Below are 20,440 nucleotides of genomic sequence, written 5' to 3' on the forward strand. Positions count from 1 at the left end.
TGTGCGAAAATATGCAAATTAAGTGTGGCGACTTTTGTTGTCGCCGTTTTTTGGTGTAGAAAGCGTGTAAAAAAGCGAGCAAAAAAACTGTACGTATACACATTATTTGAGGCTGGCGATTGAGGAAAGCGAAGCGATGAAAAAAAGCGAGTATACGCCCCGTTGTACAGTCAGCAGCCAGTAAGCGTGTGTGTGTCTGTGCTTGCTTGTCTGTGGCTGTGGCTGTGTGGCGATCAAGCCTGCTCTTTTTGTTTTGTTTTGTTTTCGGCTTGTCTCGTCAGCATTTTTACACTTTTATGTTGCTGGCTTTTAATTGAATTTCGCTCCATTCTCTTGTCTCAGCCCCAGACTTTGGCTTCTTCTGTTCTTATTCCGCTCTTTCCTTCTTTTTGCTGTTTCTTTTCGGTGTGGTTAATTTTAAAACTACCCATAAAAGCCACACGACGCCAGCAGCAGCAGAGGCAGCGACTTTTGCCACTAATACAATTACGCACTGACATCGACTTTGTTCTGGATAGGCACTGAGAGAAATTGAATTCAGAGAAATGGTAATCAATAAAATAAATATCTGGTGGTTGACACGAAAAATCGGGAAGTTTTAATTAAAATTGAAGTATGAACAAAATAAAAATTAAAATTTACTTAGAACACTATCCATGATTTCTCTTGGTGCGCACTCTCTTCTTTCTTCATCTCTCTCTAGCTGTCCATCTGCCTCTCTCTCGCTGGCTTGTGTTTTTGTTTGCCAAGTCTCTCTGCTGCTGCGTTTCTTCTGCATTCTTGCTGCGGTCGTTAACTTGCAACTGAACATGTTTTGTTGTTGTTGTTGGTTAGCCGCTTCGCTCTTTTGTTCTGTCTCTCTGCCTCTCTCCGTTCTAAGGAGCGCGTGTTTTTGTTTGTGTTGGCGCTTGGCTTATGTTGATTTGTTTGCGCAGCGTCCTCATCTCTTTGTGTGTGAGCCGCTTTGCCATTGCCGCTTGCGCTTGTGTGCGTAAGTACGGTGAGAGAGCGGCGGTGAGAAGTTTTCCAACACTCAAGAAAGCGCGGGGCATTTAAAGTGTTTAAATCTGCCAACGGTGCGTATGCATGATTAAATTTAAAACAGATTTAAATGTGGAATTTTAAGATTTTAACAATAATTAGTGTTTCGAAAGCTATTTATCTGTATACAAAATTATTTATTAACCTAATTAATCATTTTATTAATCAATTTTATCAATTTCTATATGACAAAAACCATAGTAGTGATGGTTAGATGTCCATCTTCGTCCTCCGCATGAATAAGTCATTGGTTTCAGCAGAATTTTAATTAATTGAACTGAATTAATGTGATTAAAATGTAGAGAACCGCAAAATCAAATTAACAGTAAATTAATTCTTGACAAACGCATTATAATTGACTGATTAAATATTTCGCAACGTCAGGAACTCCACTTTCTTGGATCGCATCAATTGATTTACGTATTTACCAGGACTATTACACCGGCGTTAGTGTTAATTTTTATTCATAAGTCCTGCTGACAGCCCTCACAGCCAATCCACACGAAATGGATTAAAAATTATTTATCCATAAATCATGCAATCGTTAATAAATAAAAAATTCATTCGAGTTCATTTCCCGTCGACAGTGAAATGGCACATAAACAAACAAACAAAGTAGGAATGGCAAAAAATGGATATTAAGCAAAAAAAATATACAGCCAAATGCATAAATAAATCAGAGCAGCGACGAAACAACAACAGTGCGGCCTGTCGTGCCTGTCGAACAAACAAATATTCATAATTGTAAAAAAAAAAACGCTCAAAGTCAGCTCCCACAGGGCTCAAGTGGAGTGTGAGGGGGATATATACACATTCAAGGACCTAAGGGCGTGCGAGATGGAGGCTGCAACTAACCGCTGAATGTGCATAATTTATAAAGCTAATTAAACGCGCATTTAACTAATTAAAAATATAGCGCGCTTCAATTATTGAAATATGCTGCCCAATTATGATGCAGTCCAGTTCGAGGAAATTTGCAATTAAAATATATGCGCAATCTGGGAGTGGCATCGATTCGATATATTCCCTAGCCGAAATTCGTCGAATCGCATGCTCAACGCGTCGTATACGTAACGCTAATCAAAATGTATATTACGTATACGACAGCATGACATGTGTGAGAGAGGGTTCAAGCTAATTTTGGCATTCGTTGTTATTGCTGGTGTTACTGCCACTGCTGCTGCTGCCTTTTTGGCTTTTAGCAACCAAATACTAATTGACATTTCGCTATGCCGACAAGTAACTGCGGGACCGATGCGGGGGCGTAATAAATGTAGATGTGATAGAGGTGAGGGGGCGGCTCGAACACATGTCTATAGCTTTACAGTTAGTCCAATACTACTGCTTGCCAATGCAAAAACAGTTTCAATTAAGCAATTAGCGCCATTGAAACAAATCCAACACGTTTTGTGGCTTATAAACTGAAGCATCATGTCGATTGGTTCGAGCCCTGCGGTCGATAAAATGGAGTCATGGTGGCATAGTCCCATTGGGGATAGGGGGATTTTGTTTTCTGCGGCCATTCATTTAAGGCAATTAAAGGGTAAGTGGGGTATCTGTGTTTGTCTGGGATCATGATTGATATGGTGAGAAATTTGTCGTATAAACTTGTCTACTGAATGTGTTCTATATATTTTTATATATTTTATATTTATTTTAAAACCCTGCAGTCTTGATTATCTTTATTTTTAATCCACAGTATCTTTGAAGTCTACCTAACCTTAACGATTACTGATTAGTACTTGGCTTATTACGCTCATTACTAATACAAATGCAAAATGCCATTTTAGTTACTGCTGCTAATTTGCGCAACATTTTTGGGTCCGCTTCAGTTAGCATATTTATGCGAATTTCGCGCTTCGATTCAATTTTAGCCACAAATTGAAAACAACAAATAGCATTTGCATATATACATATGTATATACCTTTGAATGCGCGCTTAAAGTCTTGATCCTGAAGGGGAATATACATTCATAAGCTGCTTACGGCTTTGTTGTCTGCCATGAAAAGCGTTCTGTATTGACGTCAACGATGGCCCCAAACTGCTGCATTATATAAATCAGCTTATTGCGAATCCGTCGCGGATTTAGAGGAATCGAAGAGAAAGTCGAAGCCAAATGGGAGAGCCAAGTGGACATTGGCCCTGATGATAATGATGATGATGATGATGCATTGCCATTGCCAATGCAATTTGCACTTTAATAAACCCTGCTGGGGCACGACGAATGTTAATTACATTTGCAAATTCAATCACACTCAAAGTGCCTAATTTAATTAACAAATTGCCAAGTTTTATATTTTGCGGCGCAGCCATGTTGATTAAAACGGTAGCAGCAGGCGTTTTCGTTTGTTTTAATTAATCTTTGCTAAATGCGGCTTTGTTCTCTAAAAGTTTACCTGCAAAGTTTGCACTTGATTGGAAATTGATTTCGATTAGGGAAAAAGGTGTGTGTGCCTGTCGATAAAGAGTTCTATTAATAAATATTTTACGAGCCTATTTAGGGCGGTTTATTTTAAGGGGTTTTAATGCTCATTGAGCTCATTGAATGTTTTATCTTTATAGGGGAATTTCGGGACTACAGGTAATTGGTTATGGTTTATGGTTTATGGTTACTAAGAACTTAATTTTATAGAAGTTTGATATAAGTAAATGAAATTAATAAAGATAATTTTTTTTACTTTAAAACTTTCCTTAGAAGAATAACCCAATTTTCCCAAAACTTTGGGTTCTACGAACTCCGTAACATCCCACATATCTTAGCCTGTCTATCAAACATAAAGCCACCAAAGCATCACCAAATGATATACAGCTTAAAGGTCTTGGCCGCAAGCAAATATTAAACATACATTTATTTACTATTTAAAGCCTTTAACCGAGCAAAACCCAGTGAAGGGTGTCAGCTTAAAACAATAAGTGGCGCAGGCCAGAGCAACGGCAACAGCGGCAAATTGGGAGGCAAATCAGTTAAAATAATAACAATGCGATGCCCGCAACAATGACGTTGGCGGTAGCCAGTATGTCCAACAACAAACACAAAGATAAACAACTCATTAAAAGGAAATTAAACAGCCGTGAACCGAAACGAGCGCCATGTCACGACCCGTCACTCATACGCACTGTTGTCTGTGCGTACATGAATGACGTTTCGCGGCTTGATAAAGACTCTTTCTTTATTCCGCCAATAAGAAAACGGGATTTAATGAACTTTATACAAGTGCAGAACACATATTGATATTTAAATCGTTCGATGCGGCAGTTGAATTTTATATAAATATAAATAAAAATATACATTGTTCAAGCAGCTTTCTCAAAAACGTGTCTGAGCATTGAATAACTACAAAAAGAAAAGAAAATAATGTTTAAAAAGTATCGCAAAAAGTTATTGTCAATAGAAGAGAGGGGTGTGGCTTGGACCGAAAAGTATTTCGCTTCTACTGTTGACTTTGCCTGGTTGCTAAGTTAAATATTTTTCGTGGTTTATATGGCAGAAAGTAAGAAAAAAATAGAAGTTAATGAAAATATAAAATAAAAAGAAATTTTAATTAATTACCCTTTTGTTTAAGTAATAAATATATTTCTTTTAAATATTAATACTTTGAATACTCCGCTTTGTTTTTGTTACGACTTTCTATATTTGTTCAATGCTTCTTCCTGTTATTTACTATTTTTCGTTAGTACAACATTCTCATCCTGATGGCAACTCAAAGTTTATTGCGCTAGGCCTTATCATTGAAGAGGTTACTTAGATATTTATTTTAGCCAGGCCGAATGTTTGCTTGAACCCATTAGTACTCGAGGTCTTTGACTGCCTGCACTTGACTTACATTCGCCCCTTATCGAGGCAATTGACTTGGGCTCAATTGAAGCCAAACGACTGTGCGAATAAACGAAAGAAATTAGCCAGCAGCCATTTTGACCGTAAGCAAACAATTGACAGCAGCATTAGCAATGGGCTGGAGACTGAACTGGACTGGACAGGAGAACTTTAATTAATTAACACAAATTTGCAGTGTAATAGAGCGACAGAACGCCGCTCGAGCTGTTGGTAAATGTAAACAACAGCGACGGCAAGTGCTCGAGAATCCCTCTCCTCCAAAGTGGGCCACTTGACTGCAACTTTAATTAACTGGAAACGTTATGTTTGTTTTTGAAGGCGGCCAACGGCAAAGACAATGGCACAAGGGGTTCCTCCAAAGATAAGGGTCGAAACGCATTGTCTGGTAGAATGTTTTCCACCTCCCTGTTTAATCAATGTGTAGTTGGCAATTTATTGGCCTAATTGCGGTATAATTTATAGCAAAGCTAAAGCTGGACAAAATATGATTAGGATTGGGGTTTACACTGGGGAAAAGGAAGAACACATTAAGTACATATCATATCATAATAAAATAAAATAGAGTACCATGCTAACATGCAAATAAATCCAGAAAATATGCTCTATTTATTCTTTAAATCTGAAGGTTAATTTCTAATTGTTTTTTCAAGTGCCTTGACTCCCATTCTGTGGCTTCTAATTATTATTTTGGGCAAATTGTCGGAGCGAACAGACAGCTCATAGAATACAATCATGCATTGTTTATTAGCCGGGGCCAGAGCTGTGAAATGTCTTGTGCTTTTGGCCCCTGTTTCCAAGTCACAAGATCTCCGTCTGTGCGGAATGTGCTAAACAAATACGAGCTGAAATTTCGATTCCCTCTTTTTTCGGAGAAGGTGAATCATTCCCGACTTTATTGTTTTGTTTTTGTTTTATGCTGTTGCTGGTGTTTTTTTTTGTTGTGTGTTTTCTTTTTCCGTCTTTTTGTTTTGGAAAAGTTGCTTCCTGCGGCAGACTTTGCTTTTCGGTACTTTTGTTTATTTGCTTTTATCGGCTTCTATGTATTTTTGTTGCGCTATTTGCTTTGCTCTCACCGCTCACAGTCGCTCGTCGCACTAAAGTCCAAGTCTAAACGGGTTTCCAACTGACGTTTAATTCAGCCCCAATGATTCTGCAATTTGATTTATGGATTACCGCGAATTTTGAATTTGAATTTTCTATAGCTAAATCCATAGATGGGCTTTTGTGTGAGTAATTGTTTATGTTTGATTGGTCAGGTATGTAAATATGGGGGGGCAAAGATTTAATGTAAACTGTGCTAGCTCAACGCAATATTATTGACTGATTGTTCATCTATTGATGTTGACGTAATTTAAAGCTTAGAAATCTCTTGTTAAGAGGGATTAGAAATCGAGAAATAAATATAATAATATTTGCATTGGTTTTTCAGTAGCTTTCTGTAAGTCTACATCAAGTATACGCCTCGTGAGCCGTACTTAAAATTATATTTCTCTTATATAGGTGGATTATTATGATATATTTTGCATGTTTCTATACAAAAAATAATCTTTTATCTTAAATATTCTTCCAAAAAAACCCCTAACTTAGCTTAAACTTACTTCTACATCACGTATACGCCCCTTAATCCCTAAACTTACATGAATTCTTCCACTGCTGAAACTTGTGATACACAAAACACGCACAAATGAAGAATATCACAAAGACAATGAGCAGTGTTAGGATAACTCCTATCCAGATATCGCTGACCACATGGGCAAAGTCCTGTTGATCGTCGCCCGTATATATCCTAGATCCATGGGCTATATGAGGCGGTGGAGCTCTGGCTGCTGGCAGTACATCCAATAGATCGTCGGCCACATCGGCTACATCGTTGGCCGTGGCACCACTCAGATTAATCTCGACCTCCTGGCGATCGATGGTGAAATTTCCCAGGGCCGAGTCCAAGCCCAAGGCCAGTTGCTCAAGTTTGTTAATGAGTATGGAGTAGTTGCCCGGCAGATCGAAGCCGCCAAGATCGAGTTTTTCGCCACTACTCGCCGATGTGGTGGTAGAGGTGGCATTCAAGGCCATTGTGGTGGCATTGAGGCCTTCAGATGTGGTAGTGGCAGCCGTAAGATTGCTGCTGCCACTGTTGTCTTCGAGACCTGCCAGCAGGTTGCCCGTAAAGTTAAGAGCTTTCAACAATTCAGCCATGGCTTAGAATGTTTTGTTTTCTATATTATATTCTTAACACTTTTGAAATTTATGTAATTTCTAAGCTAGACACAGTTGTTTTTTTTAGATTTCTTCGAGTCAGCCGCGGTGCTGGAGCTTCATTTCGCGACTGAAAACGCCCGACGAGTGTAAAGTTGCAAATTTGCTGGGCCGCTTTTTGTCGGCACTCCCAGAGCCTGGCATATAGATTTTATTTTGTATTTAATCTCTCGCCTCCCTACTTTATGTCGTTTTTCACTTTTCAACTAATTGTGTTAACGCATCGGTGTTAATTCATTCGCCTTACGCATCGCGCATCGCATCTCTGGCCAGTAGAAAAATGTATCTCGCAGATACAGCCGCTCTCATTGCTGATTTGTTGTTCAAATATTGATCGTTGCCATTAAAACTCTTCTTTTTTCACTTTTTTTTTTTTATATATTCATATTTGTTGTATGGTTTTTTTTATTTTTTTATTTGCTGTTTTTTGCTGTCTTGTGGGGGGAATTTATCTTAGCAATCTCCTTCGGCTGTCTATCTGTATGAGTTCAGTTTATTGATTTGCCAAGTGGAAGTAAGGGAAAACATTCCTGGCTCTGCTCTGTTTCGTTTAATCTCTGCCACTTTCGAGGCTGTAAAATCTTTGCATGTTTGCCCTGCTAATTCTCGATTACACGTGAAGTGCATATAGATAGAAGTGTATATAGAGTATATATAATGTACGCTCCAAGGCAGCACCACGTGTGACCTGACGACACTCATTTTAAATCGACAGAATTACTTAATGAGGGTTTAAGATTAACACATTGCTGAACAACAACAAATATTTATGAAAAAAAAGTAAACATAAAAGTTTAAGAAGGAAATAAACATTGTAGGAATTTATTATTTTTATTTGGGAATTTGTAGTCATTGAAGTTTTAGAAAAATAATATGTTTTTGATCATTTTCTAAGCCTTGTCAAAGCTCAAAATATTTTTTCTGAAAACTTAACTTTCAAAATCAACAACAAAATATTTTACTAGGGGTTTAATAACTTTTTAGATATATTTCATATATTTCTATACAAATTATTCCAATATTTCTGATAATAAAAATATTTTTTTAAAACGTTTTCTCCATAAATCACTCTACATATTTAATAATTTTTATAAAAATATCAACATTTGACTGTTTTATTGTAAATTTTAACAAAGTTTTGTTCATTTTTGCTTTATTTTATTTTAGTTAATAATGAATAGGCTTAAACCTTATTTCAAATGCGTTTCCACACCCCCAAGGAACACTCACACCCATCTCATTTACTGGTGAACGACTGTTCTATTTATGGAACAGCTTCAACAACAGTCAATTAGGCCGCTTGTTGTCAGCATCTATAAACATTAATTAAAACTGGGGAACCCTATTGAATTTCACTACCAATATCGGGTCATATATATAATATATATATATATATGTATATATTTAAGTAAACCAGACGCAAACTGTATGCACTTAATGAATAAATTAAGTGGAAAAATTTACACTCTCAACGCCTTTGCATACAAAACAAATTGGGGCTGATTTGGAATACTAGAACAGACTGGCACTGATAATATTGATAATGTATATATACATTTATACAGAGAGGGGCAAGTTTTTGACAAGTCATTTTGATTTTATAATGAATTAAACAAACAGAGGAAGCAAACAAATCATAGAAAATACTGAGAGAGTTCAAATTACAAAGAAATATAAGAGAATAATTTAATTTTCTTTAAATTTCCATAATTAATTTACTTTATTTTGATATTTTCAAGGAAAGTTTTCAGGTTTTTATTTTATTTTAATACAAAATTGAAAGATTTCACATAAGATTTATTTAAAACAAATATCCTTTGTTTAAGACGATAATTAATAATCATACAAATATATTTAAAAATATATTCTCTTGCTCAGCATAATCTTTTTCAATATATTCCTTTGCCAGAAAATATTCTAACGATGAGACAGCAAAAATAGCAATATAAAACACAACAATAATAAAAAGCAGGAAGCGTTTTCGTCAGCTTTTACTTATGAAAAAGCACAGTTTATAAGTTAATTTAAGGCCTACTTTTTAGACCTGTTTATGATTTCACACTTTACTAATTAAGCAATTTATTGCTAGTTTATTTATACTTGGCGTCAACTGGGTCATAACTTTTAAACTGTTTTTTGTTTCAAGCAAAATTCACGACCTCTATCAACAATAGTAACAAATGATGATTGAACAACTCGCGGAGAACTTTTGGTCGTTTTTTATATTTTATTTTATTGCCAAGTGAACCGAACTCGCGCGCTTGTTTACAACAATTAAAACTGCTTTCTTGCGTCTTGCAATTATAGCCACGTTAACAGCGAGAAGTTAACTGCGGACGAAGCGCCGCTACGCTGACAGCGACTGAGACGGCGACCGAAAAGCGGCGACTACGACATCTATCTAGACGGCAACTCAAACAAACTCAAGACGAATGAATGAACTGCCAACCGGCTAACTAACTGGCTAACTGCCCAGCTGACTGACAGACTGACATAGCCTAGACTGAGGCTGGGACTGGAGGCGGAGTCTGGGGCTGAGATTGAGACACAGATTGAACTGCGTCTGGCCTGAACCGCTTCTGACGTGAAGACGCCGCAAAAAATCAAATCAGCTGAGACAATGCGATCGGAGGTCCCCAGAGACAAGCTGCACTCAGAGAAAAAGTAGTGAAGGATCTATATTTAATTGTATTATAAATTGTTAAGTTCAAAGGGTTGAGTTTAAGTAGGTCAACATAAAGATTTTAGCTCAACCTTTATAAAAATATTAACAAAATTTTAGCCTTAAATATATTTTATTTATAATATTACTCATTTTAATGAAATATTATCCTGTCAATTTTTAATTTATAAAATATTTATTTACCTAGTAAATTCAAAGAAAATAAAATATAATACCTAATAGGTTTTATCTCTGAGACATGAACATAAAAATTCACTTAGAATAGAATAGGTTTTCTTAAATTATATCAAAGAAGATAGACCATACAATTTCCTAAGCAATAAATATTTTTATAAAATTTTAACTCAAGTTAAAAGATAATCGTTTTATATTTCCCTGAGTGCAGATACTCGCAAGCTAAAACTAGCAAATCAAAAATCATTGCCAGTTGATAGCTGCAATTGAGTTTGCCTGATTGTACATTATTTCATTGATTTACTGGTTTATGTCGTTTTGATTTTAGTTTGCGTGTTGCTTTGACTAATGATTACTTAAAAATATAATTAATAGTACCACTCTGTTAATCGCAACCTTTGTTTATTTACACCATATTTTTGACTTTTGTTTCCCTTCTAAAGTTCAAGTTTTAATGAGTTGAATTTAATCTAAATATTCGCGACTTAATCTATAGATATAGTAAAGCATTAACATATTTTTTCAATCTATAACCAGTTCTCTTTTATTGTAAATATTTCTCACAACTTGTATTTTATTTGTTTCTCTTCAAGCTTTTAACTTTATTAAGTTTTAATTGAAGCTTTCAGACTAATTTATATAGTTTCTACATTTATAATTTTCCAAGTACTTTTCCCTATTAAAAACTATGACCGATTTATAATATTCCCTGGAATCAGTTTCCATTTTCCTGTTTCTCACAATTTATTTCTTATTTATTCATATTAATGTTCTCTCTAACTTGAGCTCTGATTGCTGGCTATTTATTGTTGATATTTTGCATAGAAAGTATATGTATATGAAGGCTAAAAGAAAATTTAATGAATTTTTGCTTTGATTTATTGCCTTTGGCTTTCATGCTGGTAAAGAAGACTCTTGGCCTAATCCTTTCATGCATATTTCACGTTTATTGCATATCATTTACATTTAATTTTATGCATTGGCATTATGCTGCCGAAACGTGAACATTTCATGGGCAATTTAGCATCGAGTATTTTATTAGTTTATGGCTCTCAACGTGTGGCAAACAATCGTTTATTTCGCTATTGTTATAGTAGTAGTAGTGATAGTAGTTTTAGAGCATGTTTTATTATCTTTTCGGTGTTTATTAAAATTTGCATTTAATTATTTTGTTCGTATTTGCAATTTGTGGCTGCCGCTGCTGCTGCTGCAGCACTTTGCTGCCGATATTATAATGTGGCTAAGTCTGAAATGTTGTAGAACAATTCCAATTAAGTTGGGCTTTAATGCGATTGCATAACACGCCCCCCGTCAGGTCGAGTGTTGTGTGTATGATTGTGCAAGTAATTTTTCCTGTGTTTGCGGTTAACTATTTGTAAATCACAAATTGATTCAATCGAATGGCTGATTATGAATTTTCCATTTACTAATATTGACTTGGCTGCTGCTGCTGTATTTATGAGCATCAATTGCAATTAGCATTCCGGCACCGGCTTAGTGACGCCTGATTAGAGCTTTATCAATTTCGAATTATTGTGTAAACACTATTTGGCACTTGAAGCTAAAACCCATCATGAATGGTTATTGATAGTCTTTCTTCCATTGTTATATATATATTTTTTATGTATTTCCAACTAATCAATCAACAATTGGAGCTTTTTTGCTCGTTAAATGCTAAATGAATTGTATGGAAATAATTGGGTTAACACTGGCTGCAAAAATGAACAATGCCTGATTGAGTTACTGTTTCAAACTGATTTTTATTGACAGCATTTTAAATTATCATTATTATTATTTCCAGGCACATTTATCTCAAGTATCAGGTGTAGTACTTATGATTTATTCGGAGTACCCGGTTGCATTGTTTATCACGTTGATTCCTTATCTGGAGTGGCACTCGCCAATCATCTTGGCAGCCTGTACTACGTACGTACCTACGTAGTCGTCCATCAGATTACTATTTACGTTCTAGGCTAAACATGTGCTAAATACGCTTTGTTTTAGGCAAAACAGAGAGCCGATATTTAGCTGTAACTGTCGGTTTGTGTTGGTTTGAACTGGAATCGGGCATGGACCTTACATTAGCTTGGCCATAAAACGCTGAGAGCTATTAATTAATAATTATTTATATAGTGATGCGATCAAATGAATTTTTTTCCAGCCAATGGGATGATGAAGTGCTTTTGAGGGAGACTTGTAAAAAGTAGAGATCTTGCAAATAATTTATTAAAATTCATAAAAATTATATATTATGGCATTTAACTACAGAATTTGGTTAGCTTTAATTAAATATATTGATTTATATATATTAAATTAATTTTCAATTGCTATAAAATATGTTTTTAACAATTTATTTATTATTAGAACATTTTACTTACCAAATTTTCTCTTTAAAGATTTTTTTAAACTTTCTGAGCAATAAATTCTATATTAAAAATATTGACTATTCAGATAGGTATTTTTGCAAAAAGTTAAGTTTTTGATCATGTTAAATATATTAATTGTCATATTTTATCGATCTAAAATTTCCTTTAGACTATTTTTAATTGTCTCCTGATCAAGTTTTATACTACCAAAGTATAAAATTTTTATCTTCTTTTCATGTTTTAGATCACCTTAGCTTAGATCAAATTTTACACGATATTCCCAACAAAAATCCTTGTATATTTTACTTAAATTTAAAAATTCTTACTCACCACAGGAAATATCAATCCTAAGCTAGGCTCACAACCAATCAGAAGGTTCTTGTCTCCACTATTCCATGATCTAATTGAAATTTTCAGCCAAGAAACCCACCCTAAATGAGCCACAACTCACCTCAACCTATTAATTAGTTCTCAAATTTAACCCAGTCACGGTCAAAAAACCCAAAAAAATAAACACCAGTAATTGATATTTTGGTAATTATGATATTTACCCATATTTTAAGTTGCCATATTTTTTTGTTGTCGTGCCAGACGCCGGCTGGTAAAAATAAAATCGTAAACAGGTGCGAACCGGTTGCGCATGCGCGCGGCAGAATAATCAAGTGACAAAAAACCCCGCTGCTCACGTGATGATTTCTCATCGAAATACAATTTTATTCAACCAGTTTTGTATTTGGTTTTTTTTCGTGCACTAAAATTACTAATTTAATTAAGCGAAATATGGTCATAACACTGTTGCCAACAGCTGAGTTGTATAATAACAAACGAGGTCGTCGCTGAGTCTGGCGATAAGATCTTGATAAGATATTAAATGGAGAAGAGTTTTAAAATTAAAAACCTCGACCATAAAAATACCTAACGCTTGGTAAGGAAAACATTGCAAACTTTTTGGCAGCAAAAAGAATTTTTTTTGTGAAAGAAAATTTAAATTAATTGAAAATTTAATTTTTATTTAAACTTTGAGCTTGGCAGAAGAAATTTTCTTAAAATATGTAGGTCACCTAATGATATCTTCATTTTTATAATTCCTTATATTTAGATACCTTTAAATCACCCCACATAAATCTATCACCTTTGGAATTTCACCTGATATCGTCTGTATAGATATAGGCTACTGCTTAAAAGTTCATAGTCACGCTGATTAAGGCTGCAATTAAGTAAGTATCGCCACAATGGTTCATTGCGCCCGTTATTAACCCCCTCGGGTATTTCCTATGTCAGCTGCGATGATACAGACACATTCCAGCAGGTTGAATATACCCGGGAGAGACAGTGCTCCGAACTTGGTAAATAGTCGGCGTTATTTGCGCTTTAAGGTATAAGGTAAGGTGAGCAAACAATGGAGCTGGCCAAGGTATGGTAACAGTTATAATGGCATATCAGCAGCATATGTAATGCACCTAATTATAGAGTTCTGAGCAAGTCGGAGCGATTACCGCACAGCGGGGTCTTTGAACGGGATAAATACATATATGATAATGCAAGTGAGTTACGGAATTTCTATAGATAAGATTCTGAAATGAAGGTAACCGGAAGTTTCTAGTTTAAAAGAGTTGAAATTGATCTATAAGTTAATTATAAATTCAAATTCTTTCTAAAAATCTCATTATTTATTATCTCAGTTCCTGAAAAGAAACCCAAATTATTTATTCAATATTCCTATAATCTTCTTCTTTTGTATCTCACATGCAAGGAATTCCTTCAATCTCCGCATGTGAAAGAAAACTTACTTACTTCCCTTGCCAGAGTTTTCCCCTAACACACTTAACTCGGATTCAATAAGGAGCGGAATAATATTCAGGAGACCCCCGAAGCCCCTTTCCATTGGCAACACTATCGCTACAATCTTTTATCCAAACACAACAGGCCGCATCCTCGAACAAATGCCGTCACTCGTTCGACACTCATTCCGGTGGAGATGTTTCCCGCGTTGCCGGGACACCAGGCTTCCTCCACCGTGTTCCCTTTCCCGGCTCTTCGCTTCCTTTAAGCCAATTTGTAAACCATCAAATCGCGTTAAATGCGCTTTTCCGGTCGCGGCCTCTTTTTCCCTTTTATCTCTTTGGCTGACTGCCGCCGAGGAGTAAAAATCTCATTGTTATTGTTTTCCTTGCTAAACGGAAACGGTTAGAGGCTGCCAGGAGGTAGTCCCCTGTATCTGTATCTGTATCTGTAAATGTATCTCTCTTGTATCCGTATCCCTTTTTGGTGTGTGACGTAGCGACAGGTACAAGGACGACATATGCCTTGATAAGGATGCAATCGTTTGCGCCTCTCGCAACTTATTGATTTGTTTGCCTTTGGGCCAGGCCTTTGTGCCGAGATCCGTCTGTGAGAACGGAAATTGTGGAAAGCGGTTTGGGGAGCGGACACACGGACTCCTCGTGGATTTCTCTGTTATGTAAGCTACACTTAGAGGAAAAGTGTACAAAAAGGTTTGGAAAATGTAATAAGAATTTAGGGAAGCTTGAGCTCAAAGGGAAGTATCTGTAGATGAAATTAAAGAGTTTAAAATCTAGTTAAAGATATTTATAAATTAAGAATCATCTCTGATTTCTTGAAAATACTCTACACATTTTCTCTTTGTGCACTTCCCACCGCGACATCGGATTGTCACAATGTACTATATATAGTATAATGCCTTGTACGCCCCAAAAACCCAACCTTTATTTGAACTTCCGTTGCAAAACGATCGAAAACCGTGGCCAATGCACTCAGCTCAGCTCAGCTCGGTTCGACTCGGTGGCGGGGCTCACAAACAGTAGCCAGGTTGGCAGTCGGTTTTGGCCTGGTTCTGTTCATAAAATGCCTGAAAAACGAGCGTGTAATTTACGAGCTGTTTGTCAACAATGTTGCGCACACAACACGAACGGAGATGGAGTAGGGGGTGCTGGAAAATCTATTTCGTATTTTATTATTAGTTTGAAAGAACCGAAAAAGAGGAACCGAAACTGACCAGCCACTGACTAATGAGGCGTTTCTCATCGCTTCCGCTCGTTATTGCATAAATTTAAATGCTCATTATGCTTGGAATATGGAAGAAATCGCCTTAATGTCAGCGTGAAGGGACAGTGGACATTGGACTCATTCATTACGCTATTTAATTGAGGAAGATACCCAAGACGGAAGTGGAGTACTGGGAGGGTTCTGCAGTTGGAGTTTAAAAGAAAAGAAAGGCTTCCTCAGGGAAATAGCAGAAATAATGTAGCTTTAAACTCATTAATTCAATTTTAAATACTTCTTAAGGTTAAAGAAGGAGTGTTTTATATCTTTTACAAAACCCCAAGGAGTTCAATTTAGAAGCAAACATTTAAGTTTATTAGTTTCTGTAGAAAATGATACCAAAATAACTAAGCTATACTTTGCACAATAAAAACTTAATAAAAACTATCTAAAAACTACACCTTTTCTTCTGTCTTCTTCAATCTTTACTTTAGAGTTTTCTCTAACTTTTGTGTTGTCAATGCAATTTGAAACTTAAAGTTTCCATCATAGATTCCTTCAGGAATCTTCACCAACTCAATATCTACCTGGGCGATCTCAAAAATTACTTTAGTAGAGTTGGGCATAGTTGGCTTCCTTGTCAGCCAAGGCGACTTCCTGGACTTTCTTCGTCTTCGTCCGGAAGAGAAGCCAATGTGGACCCACAATCAATCATAATTGTTTCTCAGTTTGTCAACAAAACTGGGAGTTTGGTGTTAGAGTTCCGACTTGTTGTCTGTTATCGCAAAATGCAGTCAGGCAGGCGGCTTTGGCGGTGGGTTGCCTCACTCGAGTGGCAGCAAAAAGCCATTGACATTGGATGGGCGGCAAATTGAGGGGAGGGCGGTATAGGAAGCACTCCGTGTCGCTTGCTCTTGGCGGCATTGCATATAAAGTTGCAGCAAAAAGTGCACCGGGGGAGCCACAACAATAACGAAGGACGAACGCTGATAAGCCTGGCCACGGAAGTGGCACACAGACAGGAGAAAACTAGCTGAATGTAGCGAGGACACTGGGAAAAAATAAGGATAAGGATCCTTTAACTGATATTTAGAGAATTTATTATATATTTGTAGACCTGAAATCCATTAATACCTAAGAAATTCTGTTAATAACTTTTGATTTAAGAAGTTTTTGTTTATATTTATTGCCACAAGAATCTCCTAAAATACTCTAATTTTCCCCTCAGTGCATTGACAAACGTGTGACAAAGCAAAAAAGTCGGATGTGGATATAGTAACCAAGAGTGTGGGCGACGCAACAGTTTGCCCGGCGATGATATTGACGGACCAAAGTCCCGCCGAGTTGAGTTGCTATCAATGGCATTGGAGGAATTCCCCCGAGTGTCCTGCGTGGCAGCAAAGCATGAAAACCCGATTACGCTCAGTTGGTATGCAAGGACCTCCCCCCTTCGCCCCTCCTAACCCCCTAAATGAACATACAAACCCTTATGGACACGTTTCGTATATGTATATATCCTGGGCATGGCTATATCTATGCACGGGTATATCTGTGCAGGCGACGAAGGCGAAGAAGGCGTCGCGTTAACATATGATTGTCGTCTGCCTCGCCCAAAACATAAAAAGGGAGAACGGATAAAGGATAAAGGATAACGAAGCGCAAATTTCAAATAATCATGAATATTACATGAGCTGCAGAGAAGTAGACAAACGTTACACACACACACACACATGGCCATAGCTCCTTCTTCGGTGCTTTCTCCTCCTCCTTGGCGGCGATTTATATGAAAATCATTCACACGTTCCAAATTATTTATTAATGCCTATGCAAAATTGTGTGAACCGAGGAGGGACTACGGCTTACGGTCGGTGTAAATGCTACAGTTAAAGAGGGTTCAAGCTGCTGCAAAAGTCAGGATTTGACAGTTTGATTCAATGTTCAATGTTTAATTTCCCGAGTCTTTACTTTTTGGGGAGGAGAAAACTGAGAGAGACATTGACAAGGGATTGCAGCTGTGTTGAAAGCGTTTAATAAATCAATTTTTGACTATTAAAGCTAATCAGGAATGATATTATTGAAGTTTTCTAGCAAGAATATATACCAAAAGTTACTGTTTAGGTTTCTTTTATGTATTTTCTCTTTTAAAAGCAAATATCTAACATCAAAGCAGGAATATTACGCCTTAAGGCAATTTAAAATGTAAAAAAAAATATAAAAAATGTATAATTATAATTATAAAGTTTTACTTTAATCCCTTTGACTGACTCCCCATTAAAAATAAAAAGTATGAATGATATCCCCGCTCCCTCACACTCTCAGGAATCACCTTTTCGCCAAAGGAGAAACCGCGACAGCTTGACTGATAGCAACTTGCTCCTTTTTCATGTATAAGTGCCTGTATCTGTGTGTGTGGGCCAGGAGTGTGTGCAATGTGTGTCTGCGTCAAAGGAGAAGCCGCGGCAATGAGCTTGCAATAATGTGATAAGCGCGCAACGGAAATGAAAACAAGTATAAATGCAAGTGCAAACCGAGCGATGACAGTGGCATAAAGGCTCAGAGAGAGAGAGAGGGATACATGGGGAAAAGCGGAGAAAGAGAGTGTAAGTAACAACAACAATAATCGGAGAATCAGCAGAAACAACAACAATAAGAGCAAGCAAAGCTGCAACAACAAAGGCGAGCCACAACAAAGAGCTGAGCACTTAAAAGCCAGGCGAAAGGCGCCAACATCAACATCACACAAATGCACAGAAAGAAAATATAAAACAAGAACTTGTTGTCTTAATAATAATTATAAATTTTATTTATTTACATTTTTTATAGTTTCCTAAAGCTGTAAAAATTTCTGGCTTATTTAAATATATTTTTTTACATATATTTTAAAAAGTTTTAACAAATACTTATAAGACCTCTTCGATATAAGACTGTTTCTGAATAATTTTAAATGAAACTTTAATTATATATAAAATTTAAATATAAAATAGAAATTTTAATATTTCATATAACAATAAAAATAATAACATATTGATCCTATTATCCCTATTTTCCTTTCAGTGACAATACGACGGATTGAACATGGGGGGGCACTGAGGAGTTCCCGTCATCAGGCAGTCAGGCAATAAAAGCAAAATTGCCATTCGAGCCAAGACCCCTGCATTTCCACTTCCCCCCCTTTGACACCCACTCCCTGCCCCTGCCCCTGCCCCCTCGCCTTCACATGTGGCGCTTTTGCCTCAATTATTTTTATTGGTTCGGCGCAAAAATTTACGTTGCATACTTTGCAGCGCCGCCTGGCATGGCGTTAATTTCGTTATGGAAAATTGCAACGACTTGACATGTGAGCGTGCGATGGGGAACCGGGAAAGCCAGTAGACAAAGAGGGTGCATAAAGGGTGTGAACCCTTACAGAGATAAAAATATAATGGGTTTTGTTTTAAAAGCAAGTGCAAAGTTAAACATTGAACATAATTGTATGCCTTCTTATGGGTTAAGTCTTATGAAATGACATAAAAAAATGTATATTTAAATTTCAAAATGACTTAATTATAAATACAAATTGTCTGAGATATTTTTAAGCAATTTTTACAAGCAGATTACATTTCTTGCATACTTTTAGACACTCTTTTAAATGGTTTCAAATCAATTAAATAGTTTAGTGATTAAATATTCTGAATTAAGTACAGTTCTCTGTAACGAATAATAATTATATTTTAAATAATTTATTTCAAGAAAATAAAGCTTCCTTTTCCCCCAGTGCATCTAGGACCTGACGAAAAAGCGGAAAATGGGTAACCTGTTCCATGGTGTAAGGGAGCCGACAATGCGGCGCCAGTGCATACAATTGAGCTTAATATTGAAAACTTTCGAGTATCTTAATTAAAGGTTAAGTGTGTGTGTGTGTGTGTGTGAGGAGAGCCTTTTCAAAAGGAGAGCGAAAAGAGAATGGAGAAAAGGCTCGAATTATGGTAATTTGTGTTGAAAGGCTGCTAAGTGGGCAATTGAAACGGCCTGAATGGGCGAAGGATTTATGGCTAAAGCGGAAGGAGCCTTAAATGCCAATCAAGGAGCGCAGCTTTACCCAAAATACGTACGGCCCCTGCATAATTTAATCAGGTTTGCTTGTTTTCACAATTCACATTTATTCTGATTTAAGCCATCAATATTATTGATCAAGCATTAAGCCAATGACTTGCCTTTCTGTGACACCATAATTAATCCATTAATTCATTTTCAAACATGTATTTATTGACCACTTTAAAATGGTCAAACAAAAGAACCCCAATAGGTATACAAGTTTAATGTGATTTATCAAAATATAAATGGCACCATTGCAATTTGCATTTATTCTATATAATTATAGAAACAAAAGCAATTAAATTCAACTTAATCAAATTGCAAATTGACAGCTTCAAATGCACGAATCGCCTGGCCGTCCACGGCCATCGATAAAACAAATGCAATTGACCTGAATTTCAAAATTGCAAGCATCGAGCACGAACACTCCCCCATTTCATTTTGAACAAGTATTGAACATCTTTCACTGCCGCCGCCTCACAATCAATAATCGAACGTGTGAAGGCGGGATACTATATATAACAGAAGTGGAGGAGGGTTCTTTAGAATGGATGAAGCGATGTTTGAAGTAGCCTGCGCTAATAAAAAATGTAAATTTTATGCTCCATTTGAGTAAAAATAAAAAAATCCAATACAATAAATACAAATTAGATGGAATGTCAAAGCAAAAGCAACGAGGCAAGTGGATTTACAGGGGAAATGCTGATTAAGGTGGGTCTAAATAGTTATTTTTAAAATATTCTATAATTTTTAAAGATTAAAAAGAGCTTTAAAATAAAATTTAGGAAAGAAAACTGCTTTCAAAATGTATTTTTAATATTTTTAATATATTATAAACAATGCAAGCTCCTGGCAAACTCTTTTTTTAAAGCTTTGCTCTTGCTAAACATTTATTAAAACAGTATAAATGTAATATTTAGTATTTATATTTGTACTGTATATATTTTTCATATTTAAATTTGAATCTAAAACTAAACTAGGGTCCACTCCTAAAGCCTTCTCACGCTTCA

At 36.2% G+C, this 20,440-nt stretch overlaps 1 protein-coding gene across 3 annotated transcripts in view; it reads right to left on the bottom strand.

Annotated features, from left to right (window-relative positions):
- The window catches only part of comm3, a 38,890-nt gene that overhangs the window by 14,177 nt on the left and 4,273 nt on the right, over positions 1-20,440 (bottom strand). The window contains exons 1-2 of one of the 3 annotated variants that reach the window (XM_070285768.1): positions 9,231-9,587; positions 6,515-7,564 (exon numbers count right to left, since the gene is read on the bottom strand). The exons of 1 other annotated variant lie outside the window; for it this stretch is intronic. In XM_070285768.1, coding sequence (XP_070141869.1) covers positions 6,515-7,070 — 556 coding nt within the window. In that variant the 5' untranslated portion in view covers positions 7,071-7,564; positions 9,231-9,587. Of the gene's footprint in view, positions 1-6,514; positions 8,154-9,230; positions 9,588-20,440 lie in introns of those variants that run through there. One more of the 3 variants, XM_017178723.3, reaches the window with a different exon arrangement.

This window comes from Drosophila kikkawai, chromosome 3L (genome assembly GCF_030179895.1).
Source record: "Drosophila kikkawai strain 14028-0561.14 chromosome 3L, DkikHiC1v2, whole genome shotgun sequence".
NCBI classification, from domain to species: Eukaryota; Metazoa; Arthropoda; class Insecta; order Diptera; family Drosophilidae; genus Drosophila; species Drosophila kikkawai.